This window comes from Phodopus roborovskii, unplaced genomic scaffold, assembly GCF_943737965.1.
Source record: "Phodopus roborovskii unplaced genomic scaffold, PHOROB, whole genome shotgun sequence".
Taxonomy (NCBI): Eukaryota; Metazoa; Chordata; class Mammalia; order Rodentia; family Cricetidae; genus Phodopus; species Phodopus roborovskii.
The window spans coordinates 1012575-1040100 of record NW_026126682.1 but is presented as its reverse complement, the minus strand read 5'-3'; the positions used below and the strand labels follow the sequence as shown (position 1 = coordinate 1040100).

The 27526-nt window shown below is 36.2% G+C and overlaps 1 protein-coding gene across 1 annotated transcript in view; it reads left to right on the top strand.

Annotated features, from left to right (window-relative positions):
- Positions 1 to 1131: 1131 nt before the first annotated feature.
- Positions 1132 to 27526, top strand: part of Sema3a (semaphorin 3A) — a 205367-nt gene continuing 178972 nt past the window's right edge. Inside the window, exon 1 of the mRNA XM_051174580.1 lies at positions 1132 to 1680. Coding sequence (XP_051030537.1) covers positions 1569 to 1680 — 112 coding nt within the window. The 5' untranslated portion in view covers positions 1132 to 1568. The remainder of the gene's footprint in view (positions 1681 to 27526) is intronic.

Sequence of the window (27526 nt, the reverse complement as noted above, 5' to 3'; positions counted from 1 at the left end):
ATCATCAAGCAGGAATTCTCTTCTGGTCTTAAGTGTTTAGAAGCAGTGGTAGAAAAGGGAGAGTAGAGGAGCTTACAGGGAATGTAGAGGGCTTTCTCTTACAGCTTACCCAAATACTATAATATCATTAGGTTTCAGGGATCTTGAAAGAAAAGTAAAAGAGAAAATGTATACCCAGCAGAGAGCATGCCTGTATGGCAGAGAATTAATGAGGTTCGAAGGAGCTCTGAATACATGATTGTGTCCCACAGACAACCGAGTTACCCCTTACCAGTTCATGAAGACAGAAGAGCACACTTTTCTTTTAAGTTTGGTCCTTGACACCCAGCAGGGACTTTTGTGAACTTTGTCATCTTCCTCTGCCCTTGAAGCCAGCACTAGGGAAGTGATTCTAATTAATCTGTGAAAGGTGGTGCATTGCAAAAGTCAGCCACCACCTTCCAGGAGCTGCAAAACCAGGGCACTTTTAAATTTGGAGTATCCTTTTGCGAATCCCCTGTTGTAATTTATAATTCTCAGTGGACCTGTATTTGTCTTGAACTGATCGTTTATATAGGCTTTCCAAGGAATTTCTTCACTACACTTGTTGTAGAGCAGGGGAAGGGGGCGGCTGAACCCAAGGGGGGCTGTGTGGAGGCGGGAATAATCTCTAAGGAGGCTTTAAAAGCTTCCGTGGTTAAAGTTACACTGATGAGCTGAATACACACACACACACACACACACACACACACACACACACACACATACCCCACAACTTCAGCAGGACTGTATAATGAGCATGGACTGTAAATTCTGTAGGTAGCCAAATTCAGTTTTTTTTCTTTTAAATCAAAATTACTCCCCAAAATGGCTATAAAACAACGCTTGCCTCGGGAGGTAAATTTATAGCCCCATGCCTCTCCCAGGCACGCCAGAGGGTTCTGCTCCCGGCTCTAATCTCTGTGAGATGTTTTTTGCATATGTTGTGTGACAAGAGGGAAGGGGAGTGGGTTGAGCTCGGTCTTCTCCCATTGTCAGCGCGTCTAGTGAGTGTTGGGAAAACCTGTCCGCGGGATCCTGTGTCATCTTCCCCTGCGTGTGCACAGGAAAAGTCCGCGCTGCTCAAGGCTGCTCGCTCCCCCTCTCCTCTCTCTCTCTCTCCCTTTCTCTGTTTCCCTTTCATTCTGCTTCCTCGGAGCCGAATGAAGCAGAGAGGGAGCAGGATTAGAGTCTGCCACCGGCTATCAGCGGAGCGGAGATAAAAGGAACTGCTTCTTAAGCACCACTGCCGCAGCCCTTGTTAATTTTTTTCTTCTTTCCACACAACAGTTGTGCCTCATTATCCGGTGCCTGGCTCGATTTTTTTTTTTTTTTTTTTTTTTTTTTGAGGGTTTGAAGTTTCTGTGATTCCGTGACTGTTACAGAAGAAGAGACGTTAGTGTTGCCATGAGGTCTTGATTGTCTGCATTTATGAATGAAACTGACCTAAATCACCTGTTACCTCCAGTTTCCAGATTGTTTGAACTTCTCTGGCCGCACAATACAGGAAGGAAAGCTGCAGCAGCCCAGGGACCTCCAGCGTCTGCAGCATGGGCTGGTTCACTGGGATTGCCTGTCTTTTCTGGGGTGTGTTACTTACAGCGAGAGCAAACTATGCAAACGGGAAGAACAATGTGCCAAGACTGAAATTATCGTACAAAGGTAAAGCTTTCTTCTTCTTTTATTTGACTAGCTTTGTGGTGCCCCTTCCTTTCTTTCCTTGAACTCCCAACACTAACCATCAAGCCTTTAGTTTAACCTGGGAAACCTGTGTCATTGGGTGAAAAATGTCTGTGAAAATTTAAACACTTTCCCTTAAACAACAAAAAAAGCATGTCTTCTGTTTGATGTGTGACAACTTAAAAGCAAACAAAGAACATTTAAACCTCAGTGAGCTGTGTGCCTGCTCCGTGCATGCTGAACCGAGTACCTTCTGATCATGCTATGTGCCGTTCATTCTTCTCACTTCTATTAAAATATTTTCAAATAACCGTTAGTGCAAAAAAAAAAAAAAAAAAAAAAAAAAAAAAAGGATGCTTTCTTTATAGATACTCATGCCTCACCTATAGTAACCATTACAGTGAACAGAATCTTCCTAGTTGTGGACACCAAACGGTTAATCTTCATCATGAATATTCAGTTTGTTCAAATCTGACACTCAGATGCTTACCATAAGCAGTAGATCATGGTTTGCCAAGAGAATATAAACTGGAGAGAACAGGCTAGTTTTTCCACACTGTGTTATGATGGTGAAAAGACTGTGTTTCCCTAATTGGTGTAAAACTAGCCTCTGAAATATAATGTTATTTCATTCCATATGTAGTTAAGTGAGAGTTAAAGAGATGTTATTCCCTGGTGAGACAGCTAGTTATATGAACTTCTTTTTAAGAAGTATAAATTTATAAAAGAAAACCCTTAGAGGTCACATGATACTTTCTGTTATAGATGCATGTGTGTTTGTTTTCAGATGACAATTTTAAAGAAAATACTTGCTTTGTATTTATATAGAGAGACTTCAGAGACTAATGTCTAATGTAATGATAAATCAAATTTTAAAGTATGTGTGTGTGTGTGTACAAAACTTTTAGAGAGCATTTCTCTAACTTGGGTATTATTAAATGGAGTTTAAGATTAAACTACTTTAATTCAACTCTTGTGGTTTAACTCCCGAAGGTGCTGATTTCCTATGATTCTCGGATTTCTTGAGTTGGGGGTGGGGCACTGAGCAGCTTCCACCCCGGCTATATATTTAGCTTACAAGGTACATGAAGAGTATTGGCTATTTCTAGAGACACTTCCTTTTTGTACATTACTGATACAGAGGGAAATGTATTTATAATTTTCACATGATGGAGGACAACTTTTTCTGAATGTTTTAGTGTGCATCGAGATCAGTTAGGAAAGAGGCATAATTTTCACACTGTGCATGAGAAAATTAAACACCTATTAGTGTGTGTATTTGGATTCAACTTAGGATAAAACACTTTAACTTAGAAAATTATTTTTAGTGTAATGTTTCACTAAGCATCTAATTACACATATAGTTATAATGCAATATAAGCAGTTGCATTAGTATACCAGTAATGAAAAATCATACAACATCCATTAACTGTTTTAGTCTTTATTATGTTTCCATATAATAAAAAAGTGAAATTACTTACTATGAAAAAAAGTCTACATTTCCATTGGTCTTTAATTTGTATCATTGAGAACAAACCATCAAGGTATCCTAAGATGGATAGCTTATTTTATTCAAGTTTACACCCCTTGTAAGTTTTATATTCAACTTTAGTTTTGAAAAAATGTGATTCTCAGGTCTGGATTTCTAATATGTTGAATGGCTGCATGGTAAAATTTGTTTTTAGCAAATTTGAAATAATTAAGTATATTTTAAAACTCTAATAGTCTTAGAGACACTTTTCTAATTGCTAAGTAAACTGCAAAATATAATTAAAATTTATTATGCTTCCTTACTTTGTGAGAATTTAATTTCCTTGCCAATAATTATTCTCAAATCAAACAGGAGGCACCTGTCATGTCTACGCATTCAAATTACATAGATAGTGTAGAATAAAACCTGTTCTTTGTATATACATATGTTTAAACTTGTCTGATGAGGGCTGTATAAATTAACATTATATATATATGTGTGTGTGTGTGTGTGTGTGTGTGTGTGTGTGACACTCTCCTGTAAGTCTTACAGTTTTAGCTATGGCATTCACCAAAATGTTTGTGCTTTCCTTTCAATCTAAAACTCCTCCATAGCTCTGTAACAATTCTATTGATAGATCAAGAGCTTGGCAGTTTGGTAAAAGAAACTGTGAAGTGGACAACAACAAGGAAAAAGAAAAGAGGCAGAGTTCCAGCAGGTTTTCCTCTGTCATTTTATTGCTGTGTTATTACCTTTGTGTCTCTGTACACAGGCTTGTTTCGTCAAAGCACATACCTGATAATCAACTGTAAAAGCTTTCCTTCTAACTGTAAAAGGGATTTTATTTAAATCTTCCTCTTCTTTTTTTCTTAATTAGATGTCAAACACAGTTAAAATATCTACTGCATTGCTCTTAAAAATATTGCGGCATGTCTCATGAAGAGTTAAATCCCTGCCAACCCTAATTTCCCATGGTCACTTGTCTTCAAAGATCCACCATTAACTCTCTCATTGCTCAGGTTGCCAAGATGAATTTTCAAGCAATCACTGAGCTTGCTCTCTACTTGTCATCCTGCCTGGTAGGAGATGAAAGAGATTTGATATGTTAAAGGAGGGAGAGAGCTGAGAGAGAGAGAGAGAGAGAAAGAGAGAGAGAGAGAGAGAGAGAGAGAGAGAGAGAGAGAGAGAGAGAGAGAGAGAAGTAAAGACTGAGGCTGCCTCTGTGGTGGATGTGCTTACATAGCTAATAAGGTACCTCTACTTTCTAGGAAAAGGGAGCTGAATAGATGTTTTCAGAACCATCTGGAGAAGTGATAATATTAGAAAAATGGGGGTATGCTGGCTTCTCCTCTGAACCAGCCTGATTTAGAATCCTTGTGGGGGAAGCAAATGTGAGAACTCTGTAAATCTCAGCACCACATAGAAATTGTCCTGAAGAAACATTCACTGAGAGATACATTTGCCTTCCTTGAGGATGTCAACAGTAACTGGCTAAATGCTTAACTTCCTCTTTTAAATTTGTACATAATTATTTATTTCATCTACAAAATTAGTCACATTTTACTCCTCTTATGAAATACTAAGAAATCATATGATATTTCATCTGGTACAATGAAATCTTCAGAAAAAAAAAAAAAAAACTGTGAATCACAAGAAGAAGGGGGAAAGGATTTGGGAGTTTTAAACAAGTAACAAATGTTCCATCACTCAATGTAATGGTCTTTTCCAGGACACAATGTGCCTGAGATTCAGAAGAAATCAAAGACATATGCAAGGATCAGTATGATAGTGTCCGGTAAATTCAAAGGTTAAATCAATGATTTTAACCTTCTCTTCAGAGGGAGAGCTGAGTAAACAGCACCTAAGCATGAGGGTGGCCATTTCAAAGGCTTTTCCCTTATCTGCTTACTTCTTTTTCTTCCCAGTACGGAGTTATGAGACGACCTGTCAAATTTGTATATGTCTCTATGATATTAAAAGTTAGTTTTCACTAATTAAAACCTTAACTAAAAATTTCAAAAGTTGCTGGATCTTTTGCTCCATATATTATAATTACCTTAAAACAAATTAATATCATTGCTGGTTTATATAACTTTATTTCTTTTGCTTCTTTCTGAGATGCAGTTAAAACATTTACATAAGAAATAGTAATATATGACATGTATGCGGCTACCTCCACAAATATGCATTATTATAAAGAAGCCTTAATATCTATTATTGATATTTATAGTTGAATAAAGAATCAATAGTATGAAAAACTTTAACTGTAAGTGACAAAAATTATTTTAAATAACATATTGCAAAGCATACATAATATATATAAGTGTATTAGAACAGTAATTCTCAACCTGTGGGTAGGAGTCCTTTGGGCTTCTCATACCAGATATCCTGTATATCAGATATTCACATTATGATTCATAACAGTAGCAAAATTACAGTTATTAAATAGCAACAAAATAATTTTATGATCAGGGTTTACCATTCCATGATGAGTTGCATTAAAAGGTCATAGCATTAGAAAAATTGAAAACTTCTTGGAGTATTTTATATACATATTAGAATAAGATCTGACCTTCTAAATCCTATAAAATATTTCAAGGAGCTCTTAAATACATAATGGCATGGAATAAGATTTAACTTACACTTGTAACCCCCTCAGGGGCAAACTATATTAGAACTGTGCATTCATATACACAGAGGCACACACAATGCACAGAATCACAGTTATAAACTCCTTTTACAACTTTCTCAATTATCACTGTCTGTTACTGGGTCTTTGACTTGATGACTCTTACTTAAAGTAATCTTTCCTCACCAAATGTTATTTGCTTTCAAATCATATTTTGATCCTGAGATTTTGAATTTAAGGTGATGAAAACTGGATTTTTGGCAAATCATTTCAAGAGGTATGTCTTGACAAAATCATGAAAGGTGAAAATGCTGTAAGATACAGACAGATCTTGTCATTCAACTCTGGTGACATTGAATGAACGCTCCTGAAGGTTTCCAATTTGTGTTCCTTCTGTTAAAGCTTCTGAGCAGGTTGACTTTTGAAGTCACAGAATATATAATCCAGACTATAAGAAACAGGAAACCACTGGAACTGAAATCATTTCATAGAACCCCAAAGCTAACAACATGTACCAGTTAAGCTTGAAGTCTGAATGACTTTTCATTGTAATTTCTGACTTATGTCACCATAGAAAAGCTCTTGCAGACACTACAGGTGTAAACAATAGTATTCTGGTAATTTGATGAACCCCAGATAGGTCTGGGGTATCAATTTTTCTTTGTTTTCTGACATTTGATTATCACAATATAATTGACAGAGAGTGTGATTTAGGATCAATTTTAATGTTAGAGTCTTCATCATGCTATATCTTGACAAGTTACCAAACTTTATGAAACAAATCTATAGTCATATGAAACATACCCACCAATTTATATGTAAGCCTCCAAGACTATGACAACACTGTGCTAAGTTTAATGCTTGAGTTAAAGCCCCCCACCTTTTTTTTTTTTTTTTTTTAGAAAAGATTAACTAGTAGTTGTAAACAAAAGTTAGGAAGGAGAAGTAGGAAACTAAATGGCCTTTAACCAGTTCTGTCTTCTAGGGTACTAATAAGGGAATTACCAGGATTTGCAGTTCTAAGCTCTCACTAATAGGTGGCAGTAGCAATTTGTGACAGCTTTTTCAATAGTTTGAAATAGGCAAGCTGCTATGATGAATACATAAAGAGTAACGTTGTGAAAGCCATGCATGGAACAGCTAACATAAGAATTATGACATGGAGCATGAACTAAACAGGAGCCTCAGTGACAATAGCGTTTACTAAGGCTTTAGATGTACTCTTCAGGGTGAAATTTTTAGCACCTTCCCCCACAAAGAAGTGAGCAGGTAAGAAAGAAATGAGTACATTTCAGTTAAAATGAGAACCACACAAAAATGTATCATAAAATATGACATTATACATAGTTAACCAAACTAAAAAGTAAAATAGTGACAGCAGACAATTAGGTTAGTATAGGGCAGTGTGTGTGTGTGTGTGTGTGTGACTTATAAATGTACATATTACTTGAATCATAAAATATGGTTATGAGGAAGAAGGAACCTGCCTTTGGCACATTATAACCTATCATTTTTAATTAGGAAATAACTAGCTGAGACTATAAAATAACATTTAGAAAACTCCATTTTAGTTTCAAAGCAATAAATCCTTTATATTTTATTTTGTTTTCATCTATTTTTATCATCAAGGGTAGAGAAGAACTGGTAACTCTAAATAAGTCCGAATGTCTCCAGCTACTATCTCTTTCTGTTGCCAAGATATAAACATCTGTATAAATAGGGAATTCACACACTATTTCCAAACAGTTACAAAGCTGCACTTTGTCAAACCCAGGATAAGAAAATATACAATTTATACTTGAACTAGGGGAAGAAGATAAGCATAAATAAAATTCTGTTGATAAACATAAAGAATGATTAGCTCTTTCTATTTTCTTCAATCTTCAGTAGGATGAGTAATTCAGTGAGCCTTGTCATCTTCTGAATTGGTCACTAAGCCTGTCCTTTGCTTAACTGTGGCATGGGAAACAGTATTGACTAAACTTTATAGTGGTAATGTACAACCACAATAGAAAATTGATCTATAGATGAATTATAACACCAGCCACTTGAGTATTTATAAGCAAACTAAAGAAATGCTACTAAATGTGTCAAATAAGTATTTACTTCTGCAAAAGTGCTTACATGAATCATCTTGCTTGTTCCATATTATGAATTTTGCAAAGATAGATGTTATTAGTTGGCATTTTTATTTGCACTCTGATTAGAAAAGTCATTCATTCTTGATTGACTTTGTACAATATTTGCCACCCTTTGTGGTCCAATCTGAAGTAAGATTTTGATGAAATGTTAATTCTTTTGGTATATATGAAGAATGTGAGTTGGTAGGCAGTGGATTGAACAGTATGGTGGTGATGGGTAGTTTTAGTTGTTGAGTAGACACAACCTAAAATTAACCGGAAACCTGGGAAGAGGTTCTTGTTTCTTTGTTTTGTTTTCTTTGGTATTTTTGAGGCAGGGTTTTTCTGTCTTGTAACTACCTCTGTAGACCAGGCTGGCCTGGAACTCAGAGATCCTCCTGTCCTCTGCCTCCCATGTGCTGGGATTAAAAATGATTATCGGAATTGGCTTGGCTGATGGGTATGTCCATGGATGATTCTCTTAATTAAGTTAACAGACCTGGGAAGGTCCAGTTCACTGTGGGTGGCAGTATTGTGTAGGCAAGGTATCCCAAACTACCTATGATAAAAGGTACTGAGTCCAGCAAAAAAATAGCAAGAAAGCAAGTGAGCATAAATGTGTTAGTTTCTTTTGACTCTTGACTGTGGATAATATAGGACTATTTGAATTCCTTGTCTCATTTCCTCCAAATAATGAACTGTAACTTGGAACTGTAAAGCAATATAAATCTCTTCCTCCCCCAAGATGCCATGTTTTTCTGACCAATGCATTTTATCACACTAATATAAATGAAACGAAGAAAAATGACATAATAGAAGACGCAAGTGTTGAGGTAGTTTCTAGAGTAAAATGGTTACTGGAGACATTTATTTCAGGAAATATGTGAAAACAGAACTTCTCCATAAACAGTTACTCCTTACAAGGCAACCTTGTTCCAGGGCCATACCATAAATACCTGGTCATTTTGTCATCTACAGCTCAGAGAGGGAAAACATAGCAACATTATGTAGGAAGACCCTAGCAATAAGACTGAAGAACTCTGCTATTCGTTTGTACAAATACGTTGATTTTTCCTTATTCTATTGCAATACACACAGGAGAAGAGAGGAAAGGGAAGGAGGGAGGGAGGAACAGAGATAGAAAAAAGGAGAGAAGGACAAACCTCACACTAAATTGTGGCTAAGGTAAAGAAAAGTAGCCTGTCTTTGTTCTCAATTGAGTTGAGCCTTTGTGCACAAAATTCACTCCTTCAAAAGGGGTTAGGAGTAAAATCATATAGCAGTTCACAGGATGGTTTTTAACTACTCACAAGGGGCAATGGCCTGGCTTTGCTCTTGGTTTGTTAAATGCATGTCTCAGTCTTCTTTTCTTCCTCTTCTGTGCTTACCTAGAGCAATGGCTTCCCAACCCCTACATTGTGTCATCTCCAACTATTCTTCTCCTTCCCCTGTCATGTTGTACTACAACTACAGAATATCAGCCCTCTGCTCCCTCAGTCAGCTCTTGCTCTTGAGCAACTGTGTTTTCAGGAGAGTGAATATGATAGGAAGGAATGATAGGAATCTTTTCTGAAGTATGAATCCACAGAATGCACCTTAAGTTCTTAGTTTAACTCTTGGGTCTCAAATAATTGAGAAGATAGGAATTCCTTAGGTTGCTTAAGCATTCCACAGACTGATATTTGTAATCTAAATAAATTTATAAACTTTGATGTAAGATTCTTAAAAACCAACAACTGAGTATTAAAGTTGCATGGCTACTCTTTACAAACAGGCCATAGCTATTAAGCATTAAATAATCAATTAAAGCTCAAATAAACTTGCTCTCACAAGTTTAATCCATGTATAGGACTGGTTTTGGCTAGACACAATGTATATTATGAATTTTAAAGCTTCTTTCTTCAACCTTGAAGTCTTGAGCAAATACTTTGCTGTATTTTTATCATTTTTGAATTTTCTTCAGCCCTGCAGACTTCTTGTTCACAAAAATCAGTTGTTGAGTTTTTTCACTTTATATGGCAGATGCACATACATGGCCACATAGGCTACCTGTTATATTTCTGTATAAATGAATTGATTTTTTTTTCTGGGTGAAAAATAGTTTACAATGACTTCTAAAGATGATGGCATGACATCTACTGAAATTTCTGTGGTACTTCTGAAACATAGTATAAAGAAATCAGACTTAAATGACCAAAAGACATAAGAAGACAAAAATATATAGAGTGAACATCACCATCCAAAACCTCTTTAGTCTTTGCATTTTTTTTTCTTTTTGGTCATGTTCTGTGTGATTTATGACATATATTTTATACAGTGGATAACTATAACTTGCAAAGTAGTGGGGTAGGCACTCTGTGGATTTATTATGTGGATGTCTAGGCTGGCTTGCAAATGAGATCAAGGTGGCCAAGTGGCATATATTATAAGGACATGCCACAGTAGTCAGAGTCACTGGGGTTTATCTATGTTTTTTTTTGGTTTTATTTCAGACACATAAGTAAGCCTTCTTTCTAACCAAAGTCCTGGAGCTTAGGAATCCATTGTATGAGCTTCCACTACTGTAATTCCTTGAGATTCACAACTATATTGATCTCAAATGCTGGTTTCATCTCTCCCTACAGTGGTTCTCAACCCATGAGTCACAACACCCACAGGAGTCCCCATATCAAATATCCTGCATATCAGACATTGACATTACAACTCTAGACAGTAGCAAAATTGTGGTTATGAAATAGAGTGAAACAATTGTATAGTTGGTGGTCACCACTACATAAGGAACTGTATTGAAGAGTTGCAGATTATGGAGGTTCAGAACAGCTGTCTAGGTGATTTTAATTTAACCTGCTTTACTTATTATGTTGCCAGCAGGTTATGAAGGGAAATTTTATTTTCTTTTAAGAGGAAGCCACTTATAATATTACCAGATGTGTGTCACTTCAGTTGTATGTCCCTTTGTTACAAGCTTTCTATCTAAAATATGAAATCCTTTATTGTATATCTGCCAACCCACATAGTACTAGACTACCATTTGAGATGTTTTTCTGGCTCATCTCCCAACTTATAGTAAGAGTTTCAGGACAAATAGGTATGTAAAATCTTGAAACATTCTATGTTATAATAGGCCATGCTTCTGATTAATGTTTTTTAATTACAAACAAAATATTATATAGATCAAGTAATTCATTTTGATGAGTTTTTATTTGCACACTCACACACACTTTGTGTCTAATACTCAAGTATGAGAAAAGTCAACAAAATGCTGCTTTCTATTTCATACTACATTTAATTTAGAACTTCAAAATATGGTGAGTTAATTATTTGAATATAGGAGGAGGCAATGATCTTGGGACATCGGAATCCTGTCTTCACTTCATCTCAGAGCCCCTTACAGTTAACGTTTTCTTTTGAGCTTCACAGACCACTTTCGGTTTGTTGATACTATTGTCAAGCTTCATTTGCTGGTCTGTCTAGACACAGAGCTCCAGGAAGTTGCCAATATGTGTATTACAATCCTTTCCATTGAGTCTCCTCATTATCTTTGCTTCAGAACAAACTTGTTGTCCAGGGTCCATAGTCTGGCATAAAACATTTCTATTCTCTAAATTTTCAAGTTTTAGTGTGAAAGAATTCAGTTTCCCTTCTTACAGTAATTTTCTGTCTTTCAAAGTTTGAATTATAGATCCCAGTACACAAAAACAAGATGATCCAGTGTCCCCTATGAGACACAAATCTACAACCTGGGCTACGCAAGTAAATCTCATTCATTGAAGGGTATCTTTTGCAAAACAAAATTCTATTAATTCACCTGAGATGAATAGGGAAAAAATTCAGACCCAGGGAATAAAAGAATAATAGTAGTAATTATTTCATGTTCTTCTTGGTAATAAACTGGAATTGCCATTTTTTGGCAACTAATATTAAAAGAAGCAAAATTAAGAGGAAAAAAAAGTGAGAGCTCTTAATTCGGTAGCCTACATGATATTTTTTCACTATGATGTCTTCTTATTCCTTCCACTCCCCACTTATACCCAGTCCCAGAGTCCAGTAATCTCTAATTCTTTACCCTGCAAAATTACCATTGCCAGTCTTCCTTGTTACAACAAGACCCTGAGGTCAATTTACCCAGTAGAGCAATGGCTTTCTCAATCACAGTCCTTCTTTCTGTCATTCCTGGATACAACTCTTTCTGGTATTCAGTGTCTAGTCATATCTTTATTTACTAAAAGTCCCCACTTGTTAAAGCCTTGAACACACTGTGATCTTTTACAGTGGCTAAACTAGCAATCTAGGGGTTCTATAGGATATCGGTCCCAAAGATAATGAGAAAGAGAGGCTGAAGATTAAACACATTTAACATGTATAGAATTTTTCTCAGTAAGTTATTGATATAAGTAATTGAGGACACAGATATTTAGGAATGTTAAGGTTTTAAAATTTTGCAACTTAAGGCTGCATAGATGGTTTGGCTAGAGCTCAGATACCCATACTCCTTCAACTTCTTTACTCATACTTAGGAAGAATTATCATGTAACAACAGTTTGTATCCAACTTATTTAAAATTTCTTTCTTTTTAAAATTAAAACTATTTTTCATTTTACATACTAACCCCAACCCCCACTTCCCTCCCCTTCTACCACCCCCATCTTCCTCCTTCATACCCTATCCACTCTTCAGAGGGGTTAAGACCTTCCTTGGGGAGTCAGAAAAGTCTGGCATATTTAGTTGAGGCAGGTCAAAGCCCCTCCCTTCTGTATCAAGTCTGAGAAAGGTATCCCACCATAGGGAATGGGCTCCAAAAAACCAGTTCATGTACCTGGTACAAGTCCTGGTGCCACTGTCACACCCCCCCCCCAAAAGATCAAGCTGCATAACTATCACCCATATTCAGAGGGTCTAGTTTGGTCCTATGCAGGTTCCCCACATGTCAGTCCATTGTCTGTAAGTTCTCAGATGCTTGAGCCAGCTGTCTCTGTGGTTTTCCCCATCATGATCTTGACCCCACCCCTTGTTCATATGATTTTCCTCCCTCTCCTCCACTGAATTCCAAGAGCTAAGCCCAGTGCTTGGCTGTGAGTCACTGCATCTGCTTCCATCAGTTACAGGATGTAGGTACTATGATGACAATTAGGGTAGTTACTAATCTTATTAGAGGGGAAGGGCAGTTCAGACACCCTCTCCATTACTGCTAGGAGTCATAGCTGGGGTCATCTTTGTGGATTCATTTCTCTAGATTTTTTCCTAACCCCATAAGTACTCTCTCTGTCAAGATATCTCTTTCATTGCTCTCTGCCTCCATCTCTCTCCTAATTCAGTCTTCTTGATCCCTCATGTTTCCAACCCCACCTCCTCCCTTCTAAGCCCCCTTCCAGTTTACCCAGGAGATCTTAGCTATTTTCCCTTCATGTGTATCCCTCTTAGCATCTCTCTTTTTACCTAGCTTCTCTGGAGTTGTAGGTTTTAGTCTGGTTATTCTTCACTATACAGCTAATACCCACTTAGGAGAGAATATATACCACGTTTGTCTTTCTGGGTCTGTATTACTTCACTCAGGATTTTTTTTTCTAGTTCTATCCATTTGTCTACAAATTTCAAGGTGTCATTGTTTTTACTGCTGAATAATACTCCATTGTGTAGATATACCACATTTTCTTTATCCATTCTTTGGTTGAGAGGCATCTAGGTTGTTTCCGGGTTTTGGCTATTTGAATAATGCTGCTATGAACATAGCTGAGAAAATGTCCTTGTGGTATGAATGTGCCTCCTTTGAGTATATGCCCAAGAGTAGTATAGCTGGGACTTGAAATAGATTGAGGAATCATTTCTTTTGCCCCTATGAATCCTGTAGTTACTCACAGCCAGTGTCTGTTTAGTGCATTATTATTTAACCTTAACTTTATTAATACTTACCTTATTGTCTCTAATGTTTTTCTGCTAATTTGGAGAAAAATGTCTGCTGCATTTCAGTTTTCTCAGAATAGCAATTTTGGAATGATCTATTTAGTTATATTAAGGCAATTCCAAAATGGAAGTAAACTTAATAATGCTAGAGTAATCTATTTCAGTATATATTATTTTTGACCTTAATCTTATATCTTCTCAGCCACCTTGATGCTGGGATTGCAGTTGTGACCCCCACTATCTCAGCTGTTTTTATTTAGCCCTACACATGTAAGATGCATTTAGAACACAGTGACCTGTGTTAATTTTATCCCACTATAGTCTTTAAACAATTGTGTTTTCTTCATAGATGGAAATAATTCATAAAGTTTTCTCGTGCAGCAAATTCTGATCATATTTCAAAAATGAATGTTTTATTCATAAATATGTCTATATATTATAATAAATTCTCATATGATTTTTACAAGCATTCTTGGTGTTAGTTATTTCTCTTCCACTCCTTCCTTCCTCTCCCTGGCCCTCCCATCCCTCTTACCTTAAATTTTCCTTTCCATTATTTTCTTCTTCCTCTTCATAGTTACTGTTACAAACCACTATCCTCCTCCTGTTTAAGATCTTTCTCCCTCTATCCACTAATAGTCATTCATGAACAGAGCTGATCTTCTTTCTTTTTTCTTTTCTTTCAAAGATGATCTCTTTTCATTGACAATGGCATGGAAATAGTCTTGATGTTCATAACTGATGAATAACAAAAATGCAATAACTATATGCAAGTGACTTTTATTTAGCTACAATGAAAAATTAAATTTACAACTAAATGCATGGAGCTGGAAATAGTATACTAAGTGAGGTAGCCTAGACCCAAGAAGGCAAACATTTCATTTTTTAGTCGTATGTGAATTGTGTTGAAGCTTTAGTTTTAAGGGTTTACTTTGGAGTATATAGAATCCTTGAAATAGAAAGAAAGCTCTTTCAGAGAGATATAGAAAAACCAGCCAATTCTAAGATGAAACTATTCACTCCTCCCTCTCCATCTGATAATGGCAACTGTCCTCAATATAGGCCACCCTTGAACATTGAAATGAAGTGAGATTGTTGCCAAGTTGTACAAGTTTTCCTTTAGCTGTGAATAGTTATTGCCAGGTGAGCAAGGAAGCACCTGCTTTTTAAGAAAACAGTTGGGTACTGGTGTTAGCTACAAACTATATGTTCCAGTTACCATTTTCAATATTAAATAGTCAGTCATTCAATATTCAGTAGAAGTCACCAGGAAATGACAAGTTTTATTTGCATAATGGTTGATTTCCATATTTATTATTTTGTATGACTTATCCCATGAAGACACAACATCATGACAGCTCAAGGAACATTGAATCCCCATGGGAATAAACAATAATTTTTTTTTTTTTGCATTTCCCTGAATCTGAATGCAGCATTGTAGACACAGAGGCTGAGTATTTGCAACCAATTCCGTGAACCCACCTGTGACTGCAAATAAGCCATTTGCAGGAAAGAGGATATTCACTCACTCAAGAAAATAAACGTACAAGTCTGAGGCTGCTAAATAGAATGAAGAACATGTTGAGAGGAACTTAAAGGGGCTTTTGTGTAGCAGAAGACACTTGGAAAGCAGACTGGAAAACCCAGACATTCTTAGAAGGGGAGGGCTTTTAAAGATTCTTTTCAAGAGGACAAAACTCTTTTTGAAAACATTTTATGCACCAGCATGAATAAATTTCTGAAGCACTCTAGACAAAGTTGAATTTTATTTCATTGTGGCTTTCACTGTATTACAATGCTCATAAACTATTTTACTTTATGCCAGACATGTGGAAGTAATCAGTGTATGTAAATGATATGTGAAGGTGAGCTTCAGCTCTCGACTAAGAAGTTGGACTGTCTGTGGCTATAAATTTTAACCACATCACAAAGACCAACTTTTCTTTTAACAATAACTTAGATGTAAAAATAATCTGTGATAAATTCACAAAACTAGGATTGTTTTCTTAGGAAAGTCCTATAAATGTAAAATATAATGCTAGTTTGGATTTTTACAATGTTTTAAAAACATATTATTCAAGGACGATTTCATCTTTAAATAACTGTTAAAGATAAGTAGTTGAAGTTAGGCATAATTACACCACTCTATCACTGAAAAGCTATTTTCACCAAAAGTTATGCTACATACTGACAACAATTATTTTTTATTAAAATAAGTGAGTGTTTCCTTTGACATGATATAAACAGTTTTCCGGTTATAGTGCACTCCTGGTTCATATGTGTCTAAATACATATTTAACATCTTCAAAATGAAACAAATACTGAAAAGGAAATGTATACAATAAAAGGATAAATGGCCCTTTCCATAAGATCATAACTGTGCAACTCTTAATATGATGGTATTGTGCTACTTCTAAATTACTTGTTATCGGGTACTGTAAATAAGGCTAGATATTACAATAATACAAATCAAAGCAGTAATAAACACATACATGCACACACACACACAAACACACACACACACAAAGAAGATGATATAGTAGGTAAAAAAACAGTAAATTAAATTTATGGTAAAAATTTATAAACATCTTTGTTTCTTCTTTTCTTATTTTTTGGGGGGATTATTTAGTTTTTTTTTTTTTGTTGTTGTTGTTTAATTTTTGTTTGTTTCCCATTATGTTCATTTAGCCTTAGATAAGTACTTTGCTCACTCAGCTATGACCCCAGATATCTCGCCATCTCTTGTGTAAAGACAGGTTACAGAGTCATCCTTTATTATTGCAAATTTAGATCCATTTCGCTTCAGATTTATTAGAGAAAAATAATGATTGCACTCATTCTAATACCAAAGGGAATCAAGAAGTAAAGTGGTATTCGCAAGAAGTATTTATATATATATATATATATATATATATATATGTGTGTGTGTGTGTACATTTTAGAATTAGAATTGATAGATTAGAATTACAGATAAATTACAGGTGAGATTTGGTGGGAAAAAACCGAGGTGAGAAAATGATCAGAAAATAATGTGTTCAAAGAGAATAATAATGGCTAAACATACTGCTGCATGTAAATTGTGGCAGAGCACTGGTTTAGCTGGTATTCTCTTTTTTACTCTTGGTTCTTGTTAATCTTTTCTGGATCCAGGAAGTTTTCTTTTAAAAGATTTAAATCTATTTTGAAGGAATGAATATTTACTAGGTATGGTTGTACATTACTCATGGTAATGATTACTGGGCCAAGAAAAACACATGGGATTAAGGTCTGATCTCAAAAACTTTGCAACGTGGTGTTGAAGAAAACATACCACACAATAATAAAGCAAATTGGCCTGCCACTCAGACACAAAGAACATGTGATTGGGTTCAAAGGGGACAATAAGTTCTTAATTATGCTATGGTGTGCATTTGAGCATAAGGAAAACAGGTTGTACAGGGAGTGAAAATTAACATCTTTGCAAGGCTATCCCTTTTGCAAGGTTTTATGAAGGACTTTTTAATAGCAGCATACTGTGTTCAGTCATGAGGCAATTGATAGCTACAGAGTACATTACAAATAGAAAAATTTATTCTTTTAGCTTACATGGAAAGAAATAGCAGGCCACAAGGCAAAGGGGTCAATTCAGAAGATCTGGTTGTGAATCCTACAATCTTTTACAATTTCTCTAAAATCCTACAATTTCTCTCATAGGTACTAGGATTGTGTGCAGTGGTTAGCTTGAACATATATGTAAGGCACCTCCTCTGCTTATCTCAGCTTTTTTAATTGGTATCTAATAATGATAAATTAATTTTATTCATTCTTTGAAAGAGGAACAAAATGGATAGTTCTTCAAATAAAATATATATTCCTATTATTTTAATTGTCAATACTACTAGTTTTTTTTTAGCTTATCCTATAAGTTTTTAAAATTTGATTTATAATTAACATTGTGTGCAAGAATATATGGTTTCTTTTGGTCCAGAGCAGGAGAGGGCTTTTTGTCATGCAATACAGTATGAAGATGATGCAGCTAAGGGACTAATAATGTCATTTCATAAAATTGCATGGTCAATTGAGGAACTCCAACCCCAATGATTTTATGTCAGCACTGATTTATTAAGTTGTCTTCTGATGTATGCTTAATCAAAATATCCATGAAGGGGACTGGTGGATTCCTATTCACTCTTCCCTGACACCACTATTCAAGGACCTGTTACCTGTGCCTTCCTTCATCCACTGTGATCTCATGACTAACACCCAACTATGACCTGTACTTGAATGTGAATCTTTGGATCACAACCTTTTAATGCTTGAAGAAACCTTTTGTTTAGTGCTGCTACTAAATAGAAGAAACTTGAGAGCTCCACTGAAACCACCATATTTTAAGGTCTAAGGCTAGGAATGATTATGAAACAATGAAAGAAAGTTTAGATTTGCAACATTTTTCAAGTTTCCACTTGATTTCCTTCATGGCTAAACTGGATGTTGCACACACCTAACAGCATGTAACCAGCATATATGATTCCAAGCTAGATTCTCGAAATCACTTACTTGCACCAAAATCAACTTCCAGTTCACAAGCTAACATGGCTAGAGTGGCTTGGAAATGGGAATGAAGTGAGTGTGTGAAGCTATTTTTAAGCCACCATCCTAAACTCCAATAGACTATCTGGCAACCAGTGGTTTCCATGCCAACTTTCACTGATAAACATGTTTATGTACCTTAGATAATAATACATGACTTTTTCTTTTGGATAGGAATACATCAAACTCATGGTATGTTTCCCATTAAGTGCAGGAAGAGAGAACCATCATGGGAGAAATGTCAATGGAAAACATATTTATGCCCCTCTGATCTTTACTGCAGTATGGATAATCATTTTTTGACTTGGCTGTTCATTATATTTAAATTTCTTTCTCTCCACACTAATTGGACCTTTATTTAAATTGCATCAGTAATTTACCATATACCACAGGATAACTTCTTAATGTGCACTTTGTACCAAGATTTGTATCGACTGAAATATAAGAACAGCGCCCTAAATCATTTATAGGATCTAGGAAACAAGACACTCATTGTATTTTGTAAAAGGGAAAACTAGGCACAGAAAATACTTTTAGGGAACAACATTGAGAGTCACCTGTTCCAGCGTTTGTGCATTTGCCGTTTGTTTCCTATGTTAAAGGGGAGAATGACAGGAGTGCTGTGAAAAGGGATGCTTGTTGGTGCTGCGGGAGCACTATGATGGTAAATAAAAGCTGCCGTAAAACTTCAGAGCATTCTTCCTTGGGCAGGCAAGGTTCACATAGAGTTTGCTTTCCATACCTACTTCCAGACATATAGAGGCCGCCTTCAGGCTCTTCGTAGTACATGTCCACTGGATCATGAATTCATCCAGTTTCTTTATGCAAATTAATAGGTATACCAGCTTAGAAGCTAGGAACGGTTGCTATAAACTTCTAGTCAAATTGTCAGCTATCATTGAGACAAACAAAATCCTTTATCTGTTTGACTCATCACAACCTTTAAGACACACACATGGACCTGAAATGGAATTAGACCTGTTCAAAAGGAAATAACAGTTTGAATCCTCGAATCAGAGTTCCAAGTTCAAAGACTGCTGATGGCTGCTTGACTGTGCATGCCCTGTAAATGTGTATTCCCAAATACAAAAGAACGCTGACTCAGGCGGCTCCCTCAATAGGGCAGTAGAGTATGGTATTAGCTGGATGTTTCTCCTGTGCCTCTTTTACTTGGGATGGTTAATATTCCCTACTGCTGATGCATACTGTGTTTTGAAGTGATGCCCTAAAACAATTGTCCTTAAGCTTGATGGCTAAAAACATATCCCCTGTGTCTCCACTGTCATAAACAAAACTGAAGATATGAAAAATATCAACTATTACCACTTCGTGATCACTTTTACAGTCAGAAACACTGCTTAAATTTCCTGTGAACTAATCTAATGAACACAGCACATCTGAGTAGTAACAATTGTTTCCATGCTGTTACAGTGGCACAAATAAGGGTCTACATTGGGAAGGGGCATGGGGAAAAAAGCTAGAACTTCCTTGTCTGTTGGACTCCACAGCCCAAACTTTAAAATTACTGCTCTGTTTAAAAATGATTTCAGATAATCACACAATTGTTCAAAGGTTGCAACTCCGTGCTTAAGCATAATCACTAAAGTAGAAAAATGACCTTTAAAAATTAGAACAGTCTTGAATTCTTAAAGATGAAGTTGGTGATGCTTAAATATTATAGGGAATATTTTATTTCATAGAAGTTATCTAAAGACTGTTCTATTTTCCCAAATTAAATCTTACATTGCTAACTAAGAATTATAAAAATAAAAACTTCTGTAGAATATAGGATACAGACTGAGAGAGATGGCTTACTGGCTAAGAGAATTGACTGGTCTTCCAGGGGACAAAGGCTTGATTCTAAGACATCACATAGCAAATATAAATTGTAGGTAACTCCAGTGTCAGGGGTTATGACACCTTCTGCTAGTCTCTACAAGCATTAATGCATGTGGTACACAGGCATATGTGCAGATAAATACACATAGGCAAAATGTAAAATTAAAAATGAGTATGAATTACATTAAAGAACTTAAATGATTATATAAAAAGACCAATTATATTCTGGAAAATTATTCACTATTTCTATTTATAAACTTATATGATTCTTATGAAACTTATTTTAAAGTGAGATAATATTCTTAAGAAAATATGTATTATTATATGCCATTATTTATTTAAATTTATAGGAACTATATACAGCAATTTTCATAAAGACTAGTACTTCTAGACTTTTCTGATGTTTATTTTGTTTCTACATATAAATCATTACTGTAGACACCAAAAGTTTTATGAAAAACTAAGTAGAAGAGCATTATCATGGCTGGTTAAAAAAAAATCCATACTCCAATCAGGCTACTCAGGACATGTGAGTTTTTTTCCCCAGCATCTTGGACCAAGTTCATGGACTGCTTCAGTGTTGGCTCTCTATTTCTCTTGAGTTTAGTTCTTTCACATGAAATTCGCCATATGTTTAGTATTGACGAGATGAGCAATTGGAGTACATAATTATAAACCTTAGAGCACTCACACTGAAGTTAATGAGTCATCTGATCACAAATTTCAGTACTTTAGTATTTCTCTCTGAATTTTGAATCTACAATTTCATGGCTTGGGATTTCTTTCTGAGTTGGATGGACCAGTCTCAGTTCTTCTGGGCTTGGGCTCTTTGGGCCATTCTCTCTCTCAGACTCGCTCCTTTCAACTTTTCATCTTCAGACCAGATTACTGAATTGTTACTTTCCTCATGACTGTGACAAGCTACTTATCAAAAGCAGTATGGAAGGGAGGTATGGTGTACGCTCAGGGTGCGACAGGAAAGGCACAGCAGCAGAGATGTGAGATGCAGGTCCCAATGTCTGCAATCAAGAAGCAAAGCAGGCTGAGTTCTGGGGCTTGGCTGGTCTTTTCTTTCTTTTTGTCTTTTATCCAATTCTGATTTTTGCTGCAAGGTATGGTAATGTTCACATTCATGGTTGTCTTTGATTCTCAGTCAGGCACCTCTGAAATGAGCCTTGCTCACTTGCCTAGAACTGGGTCTTTGAGATTTTCTAAATCCAGTCAAGCTGACATGAAATTAACCATCACAAGCAATCATTTTCTGAGCATGACCGAGCACACAGGTCTGCTGTTTTGTTTGCTTTGTCTTATACTAAGATATATAGTTTTATATCTTTCTTTCCAATAAAGCAACAGACATTCCTGCTTTCAATACTAGGAATTAAAATTGGGCCTCACATGCATTAGACAAACTTATATTCCCAACTACCAAATGGTAGTATGCAAAAAGTTTTTAAAATTAGCTTACAGTACTCTATGGACTTTCTTATTCCTCTCATTTCTAATGATTAGGAATTATATTTCACTGCTTCCCGGCCTTTTGGCTAAAATCAGTAAATGACAGAACAAAATAGACCAACCACAGAGAAACTCAAAATATGCCCAACAAAGAAAATGATTTACATCCTTCATATCATTATGGAAATTACTTCTCACTGCACATCTCCTTTTAAGTTGTAAGCATGGTGTACTAGGAGAATTAAAAAAGTTATTGCTTCCCTCATGCTTACAGTCAAAACATAATTCCTATTTAGTAATTGAGATGATGCACCTTTCCCCAAGACTCTTCCAGAACATACCTCAGAAAAAAAACAAAACAAAACAAAAAACCCATCAAGTTGAGACTTGTACTTCTCTGGGTAAAGAAATTCATTTTTCTTTTGATACTTGCTAAAACAAAAATACAGCAATAGTTTAAGTCAGAGGTTGCCAATTCCAGTCTATGGAATAAATACACTTTGCTGGATAGTTCTTCCACCTTGAAAACAAAGAATAGTTTTATTTATTTGAATTATTAAGAACAAAACCAAATGAATCATATTTTGTAACATAATTAACACATTTGAACCATTAGTTTTATACATATAGCTGTAAATTTTCTTCAATAATAGGCTCACAGAAATATGGTATTACACACACACACACACACACACACACACACACACCCTCACACACACACTTTTAAGGTTGTGTCTCTGGTCATATACCAAAATGTCTTTTGAAAGTTGAGAGATGTTGAAGTAACATATGCTTGGACTTGATTGAACTGTTCATTTTTCTGTTACATAGATAAAAGGCCAGTCTGAATCCAATTGCTAAAATCTAAAGAAGGTAAAATGAATGCTAGTTAAATAATAAGGCATAAACAAATTTATATTTATAAGTTTAAGAGTGAGTATAGAAATGAAAAAGTACAGTTTACTCTTAGTTTTGGTCAATTGATATCTATAATTAAAAGGAATTCTTAGTGTTATCCTAGATTAAGAACTTTGAAAAGTATGAAAAGTAAGATTTTTACCAAGTAATTTTTGTTTACTTAAAAATTAAACTCCTTTTTGTAAGCCCTAAGTATTGATTTGCATATTTTCAGAAAGTGTGAGTGTGTGTGTGTGTGTGTGTGTGTGTGTGTGTAACTCTACCTATACGTAAATAATTTACAACCTAAGGTGTTGTGTATTATCGTCTCTAGCTGTCTAGCAGTAGTTGGGATGAAGAAGCAGCTAGATCAGGAGTTCATGCCAACCTTTTGTACATAGTAAATTTGAAGCCAGCTGGGGCTACATGAGCTCATATGTCAATCAGTCAGTAAACGAATGAATAAACAAATCCCTCACAGTAGAATACTAAAATTGTGAATGGGAATGCATGAAATCCTCTCCATTCCCTAGCCCAAATAAAAACTAAAATGTGTCATTTGTTTGAACTGCCTGCAGGAAGCAAATATTTGTTTCCACATGATATCACATTCGAACACTGCTTCGTCATCACTGGAAACCCAATTCTACACTCATTTTTGCTGAAAACATTCTGGTGCTTCAGAAGTAAGCAGTGTGTTGATTTTGTACTCTAAATTAAATAGCTATTCAGGCTCTTGGGGCTCCATTCTTTATAATTCAGTGTGATAGTGTATCTCATCACCAGCAGCTCAGTTTCTGTTTTCCACCATCTGTTCTCTCTCTTTTTCCCTCTGCCAAAAATCGATAGAACTCAATGAGCAAAACTGAGCTGTTCCATAACCCAACCATATTGAGAAGATTATGCTCACAATACATTGACCTAGTTCTCACACTGGTCCAGTTTAATTAGGTAAGCTCTCTGTTTTATAAAGATGCACATTTACCAAACTGTAAACATTAAAAGAGTGTCATAAAAGAAGCCAAAATGTTATTGTTTCAACAGTCAAGATTTTAAGATGGCAACGCTTGGCAAACACAAAACCACACACTGTCTGCTTCCAGCTTGGAAATCCCTGTATGTAGCAATAGCTTTTTATGAAGATCTGTAGTATACACTTGCGGGGGTCCAATAATGAAAGATGGAAATGCATGGAAATTCTAAAAGCAGTTCCAGGTATTTTAATATAGATAAGTAGTTTTATGAAAACAAGCTAATATGGATAAGTAGTTATATGGAAAACACTCTAGAATATTTCATTTGAGAACACCATATAATATTAATACAGATATCAAAAGTATCTTGTATGGTAGTTACCGATATCAATTCAGAAAACAGGAGAAAAAATGTACAGTGGTCTCTTCTAAATGATTCCAAAGGTCATTCTTTTCCATATGCAGCCTTATTACCCTGAAGAACCACTGTGAATTTCTGCTCCACAATGTAGAATTAGCACCTTGAGAAACTTTATAGCTGTACTGCATTCTTTATTTCCATGTATCAGAACAATGACTTTGCTTTTTAAATGAAATGGTGAGAACTCTAAGAAAGATAGGTGAAGCATAGAGCAGAGCATGAGAAAAAATGTCTTACCCCTACAAAAGAATGAGCTGCTGCAACTGTTCACCTTCTATCAGTTATATCGAGGCTATGCCAACATGGTGGTTTTCTTCCGACCATCATTCCTCTCAGCATCCTGAAGACTGGAATTACACTGTGCTACTGACACTCTATTTGTCCGGTTTTATTTTTTGTCCTTCTCATTATTCTTTTGACTTTCAGTTTTCCTGTTGAAATTTTCACTTCTTCGGGGAGCTTTGGCACAACGGGAGATAGAAAGACAGCTGTAGATTTTTGCTAAGTATGAATCTAGGTATTGTGAAGATCAATCAGAACTGAAAGGAATTATTACCAGATGTTGTCATTTGAAACAAAGAGCAGCATACTTTTAAATTGACCTCATCTTTATTGTGGTCAGGATAAATTTAATGCTATCACACTCCCTAATTGCATTGTTCAAACTTACTTCTAAAGAAATTGTCTTTGTTTTCTGATTAATATCGTGTAACCTATCCAGTGAGTTACCAACAGAGATCTCTCTCTCTCTCTCACACCCACACACACACTCACACACACTCATGTGTGTGCATGCTAGCTCATGCACAAAGACACATTACTCATTGTTTTTGTTTGTGTTTTACTCCATTTTTGTGCTTGGTGGCAGGGTGTGTTGGTTTGAATAAGAATAATCCCCATTGGCTTATGTTTGAATACTTGTTCCCCAGTTGGGGCAACTGTTAGGGAATGTTTATTAAGTGAGCCTTCTTGGAAATGTGTCACTGGGTTTCAAAAGTCCACACCATTTCCAGTTATCCCTCCCTGCTTCCTACTTGTGTCTCAACATACAAACTTTCACCTGCTGTCCCAGCACCATTCTGGCCCGCCTATGCCCAGCTCTGAGCCATAATAGTCATGGACTCTGAAGTTAAGTTCCATATTCAGTGCTTTAGTTTTAGAAGGCATGAGGTAATGGTGTTGGATATAGGAATAGACAATTAACCAGGACAAAGAGTTTTGCTATGTATCCATGACTAGACTATTAATAACCACATAGTCCAAGCTGACCTTTAATTTACAGTAATCTCTCGCTTTATCACCTGAGTATTGAAATTGAAGTTGTAAATGACTAGACCAGGTTGATATTATTAAGAGGGAAATAAATCAGAATTTGATATTCTCTATTAGTTTCTTAGGCTTATTAGTTAAACAATTTTTAAAAGGGTTCAGACATAACCCAAGAAACTCAAGAATTTTAGCTTAATTCTCCATAGAGGAAAATACACCTTTAGCGTAGAGGCAGGAGGGAAAGCCTAGACCCTACTCCAAAGGACTTGACAGATTTTGATGATCCCTCCTGGAAGGCATCACCCTCATTATGGAGTGGGGGGGGGGTGGAGTGGTATGGGAGGGGGTCAGGGGGCATGGAAGGGAGGGAAGGAGAGGGAACTGGGATCCATATGTAAAATAGAAAAAAATTGTGTGTGTGTGTGTGTGTGTGTGTGTGTGTGTGTGTGTGTGTGTGTGAATTTAAGAAGAATAGCAGCAGGGTGATCAAGCTGTTTGCAAATCTTGAGGTCAAAGGGTGAAGGGAGATGGTTAAAAGGAAGGAGTAAAGCCATGCACTGTGACTGAGGTTTCAATAAAGTGGACATGATCAGTGAATTAAGTTACCAGGCACCTAAATGACAGTCAGTGTTGGGAGTGGAACATTTCAAACTATGAGTAGAATGAGAAAGTCCAAAGTGTTAGGAAAAGTATACCTGACTTTTAAGCTAACATCTTAAATTGATAGAAGGAAAAGGAAAATATATACCTTTTGAGTTAGAACTCAAAAAATTAGGCAAGCTTAGCCAGGCTGGTGGAGACTGTAAGCAGCTGCCCCAGAGAAGGGCTCTTGTTTAGTATAAATATACTATCTCATTGTGGGTAATTCCCAACACCTTAGATGTGTTCAAGTGAATCAGTGTTCTCATGGATAGTCAGTTTCCTGTCCAGAAGACTGGCGGATTCTGCTGGATTAACTCTTAAGGAGAAAAACAAAAATCTATAATGGGCTAAGTTTGGGAGCAGATCAAATCACCATGTCTCTTCCTAGGGCCAGAGGTAGAACTCAGACTTCAGCCTCCTGACCAGAAAAAGGTAGCTTTACCTTAATGTGCCTCAACACAGCCTTGGTCTACATTTGCTTACAGTATTTTCAGTACTAAGAAGGAGAAGTCCTAATGTTTCCCTTTCTGTATTACTAGGGTAGAGCAGAGATTGTGTGTGTGTGTGGGGGGGGGAGATAAGATTAGAACTGCCCACTCCTGGTGTCCCTGCAGTAAAACTGGCTGAGATGTCCATACCCTGTTCTCATTCTTTTGCTCCTTTGACAAGGTAGACATAATTGATTAGGATATTGGGCTTTTCTACTCAGTAGGACCATCAGGTGTAAAAGTCGGAATAATACAACTACGTGTTGAGGACCCCAAAAATGTATTAGTAGTTTTACTTTTATGGTATCTAGGTAGGAGTGAAATTGCAGCCCTTTGAGCAGAGCAAATGACTCCATGTTTCTGGGAACAAGTTTTCTGACTGGATGAGAGGTACTACTCAAACGAACAAACAAAAAACAAAAACAAAAATGTTCATAAATGGTAATAATTAATATTATCAAAATAGCCATTTTACCACAAGCCATGCATATTTATTGCAATCCCAATTGAAATCCTTATGGTATTCTTCATTTAAAAAAAGAAAAACCGTCGTAAAATTCCTGTAAAAGCCAAAAAGAATTCACAGAGCAATCCTGAGGTTAAGAAATGCCCCTGAGAGGGATGACCATAGGAGAGCTCAAGTCACACTACAAAACCATAGGAATAAAGGCAGCCCAGGAATGGATTTTGCTGATTATTTTTTTTGACAATTTTATAATTGTATTTAATATGCTTTGGTCATTTTATCTCCCATTACACTCTCTTCCCTGTTGTTTCCATACTGATCCTCTTACAGAATTCTCACTCTTATTAACCTGCATTTGTTTGATTTCCTCTTCTTTTTTTAATCTTTGGAGTTTAATTAGGGTTACTTGTGTGAGCTTGGCTGGTGGGGGGAGGGTTTTACTTGAGCATGGGCAATAACCCAGCTCCAGCAACTAGAAATTGCCAGTGATTATTCCAGGAGGCTGAGGGGCTCCATAAGTTCCTTCCCCATCTATGACTGATTGTTGATGGGCTCAGTCCCATGCAGGAAAATAAAGATGTTATGAAGCCATGGAAGCAAAGGCAATGTTTCTCTGGAACACAGTTTTCCATATCAGTCCTTTTCATCTTCTGCTCACTATGAGCCAACATTTGATAGCCCTCT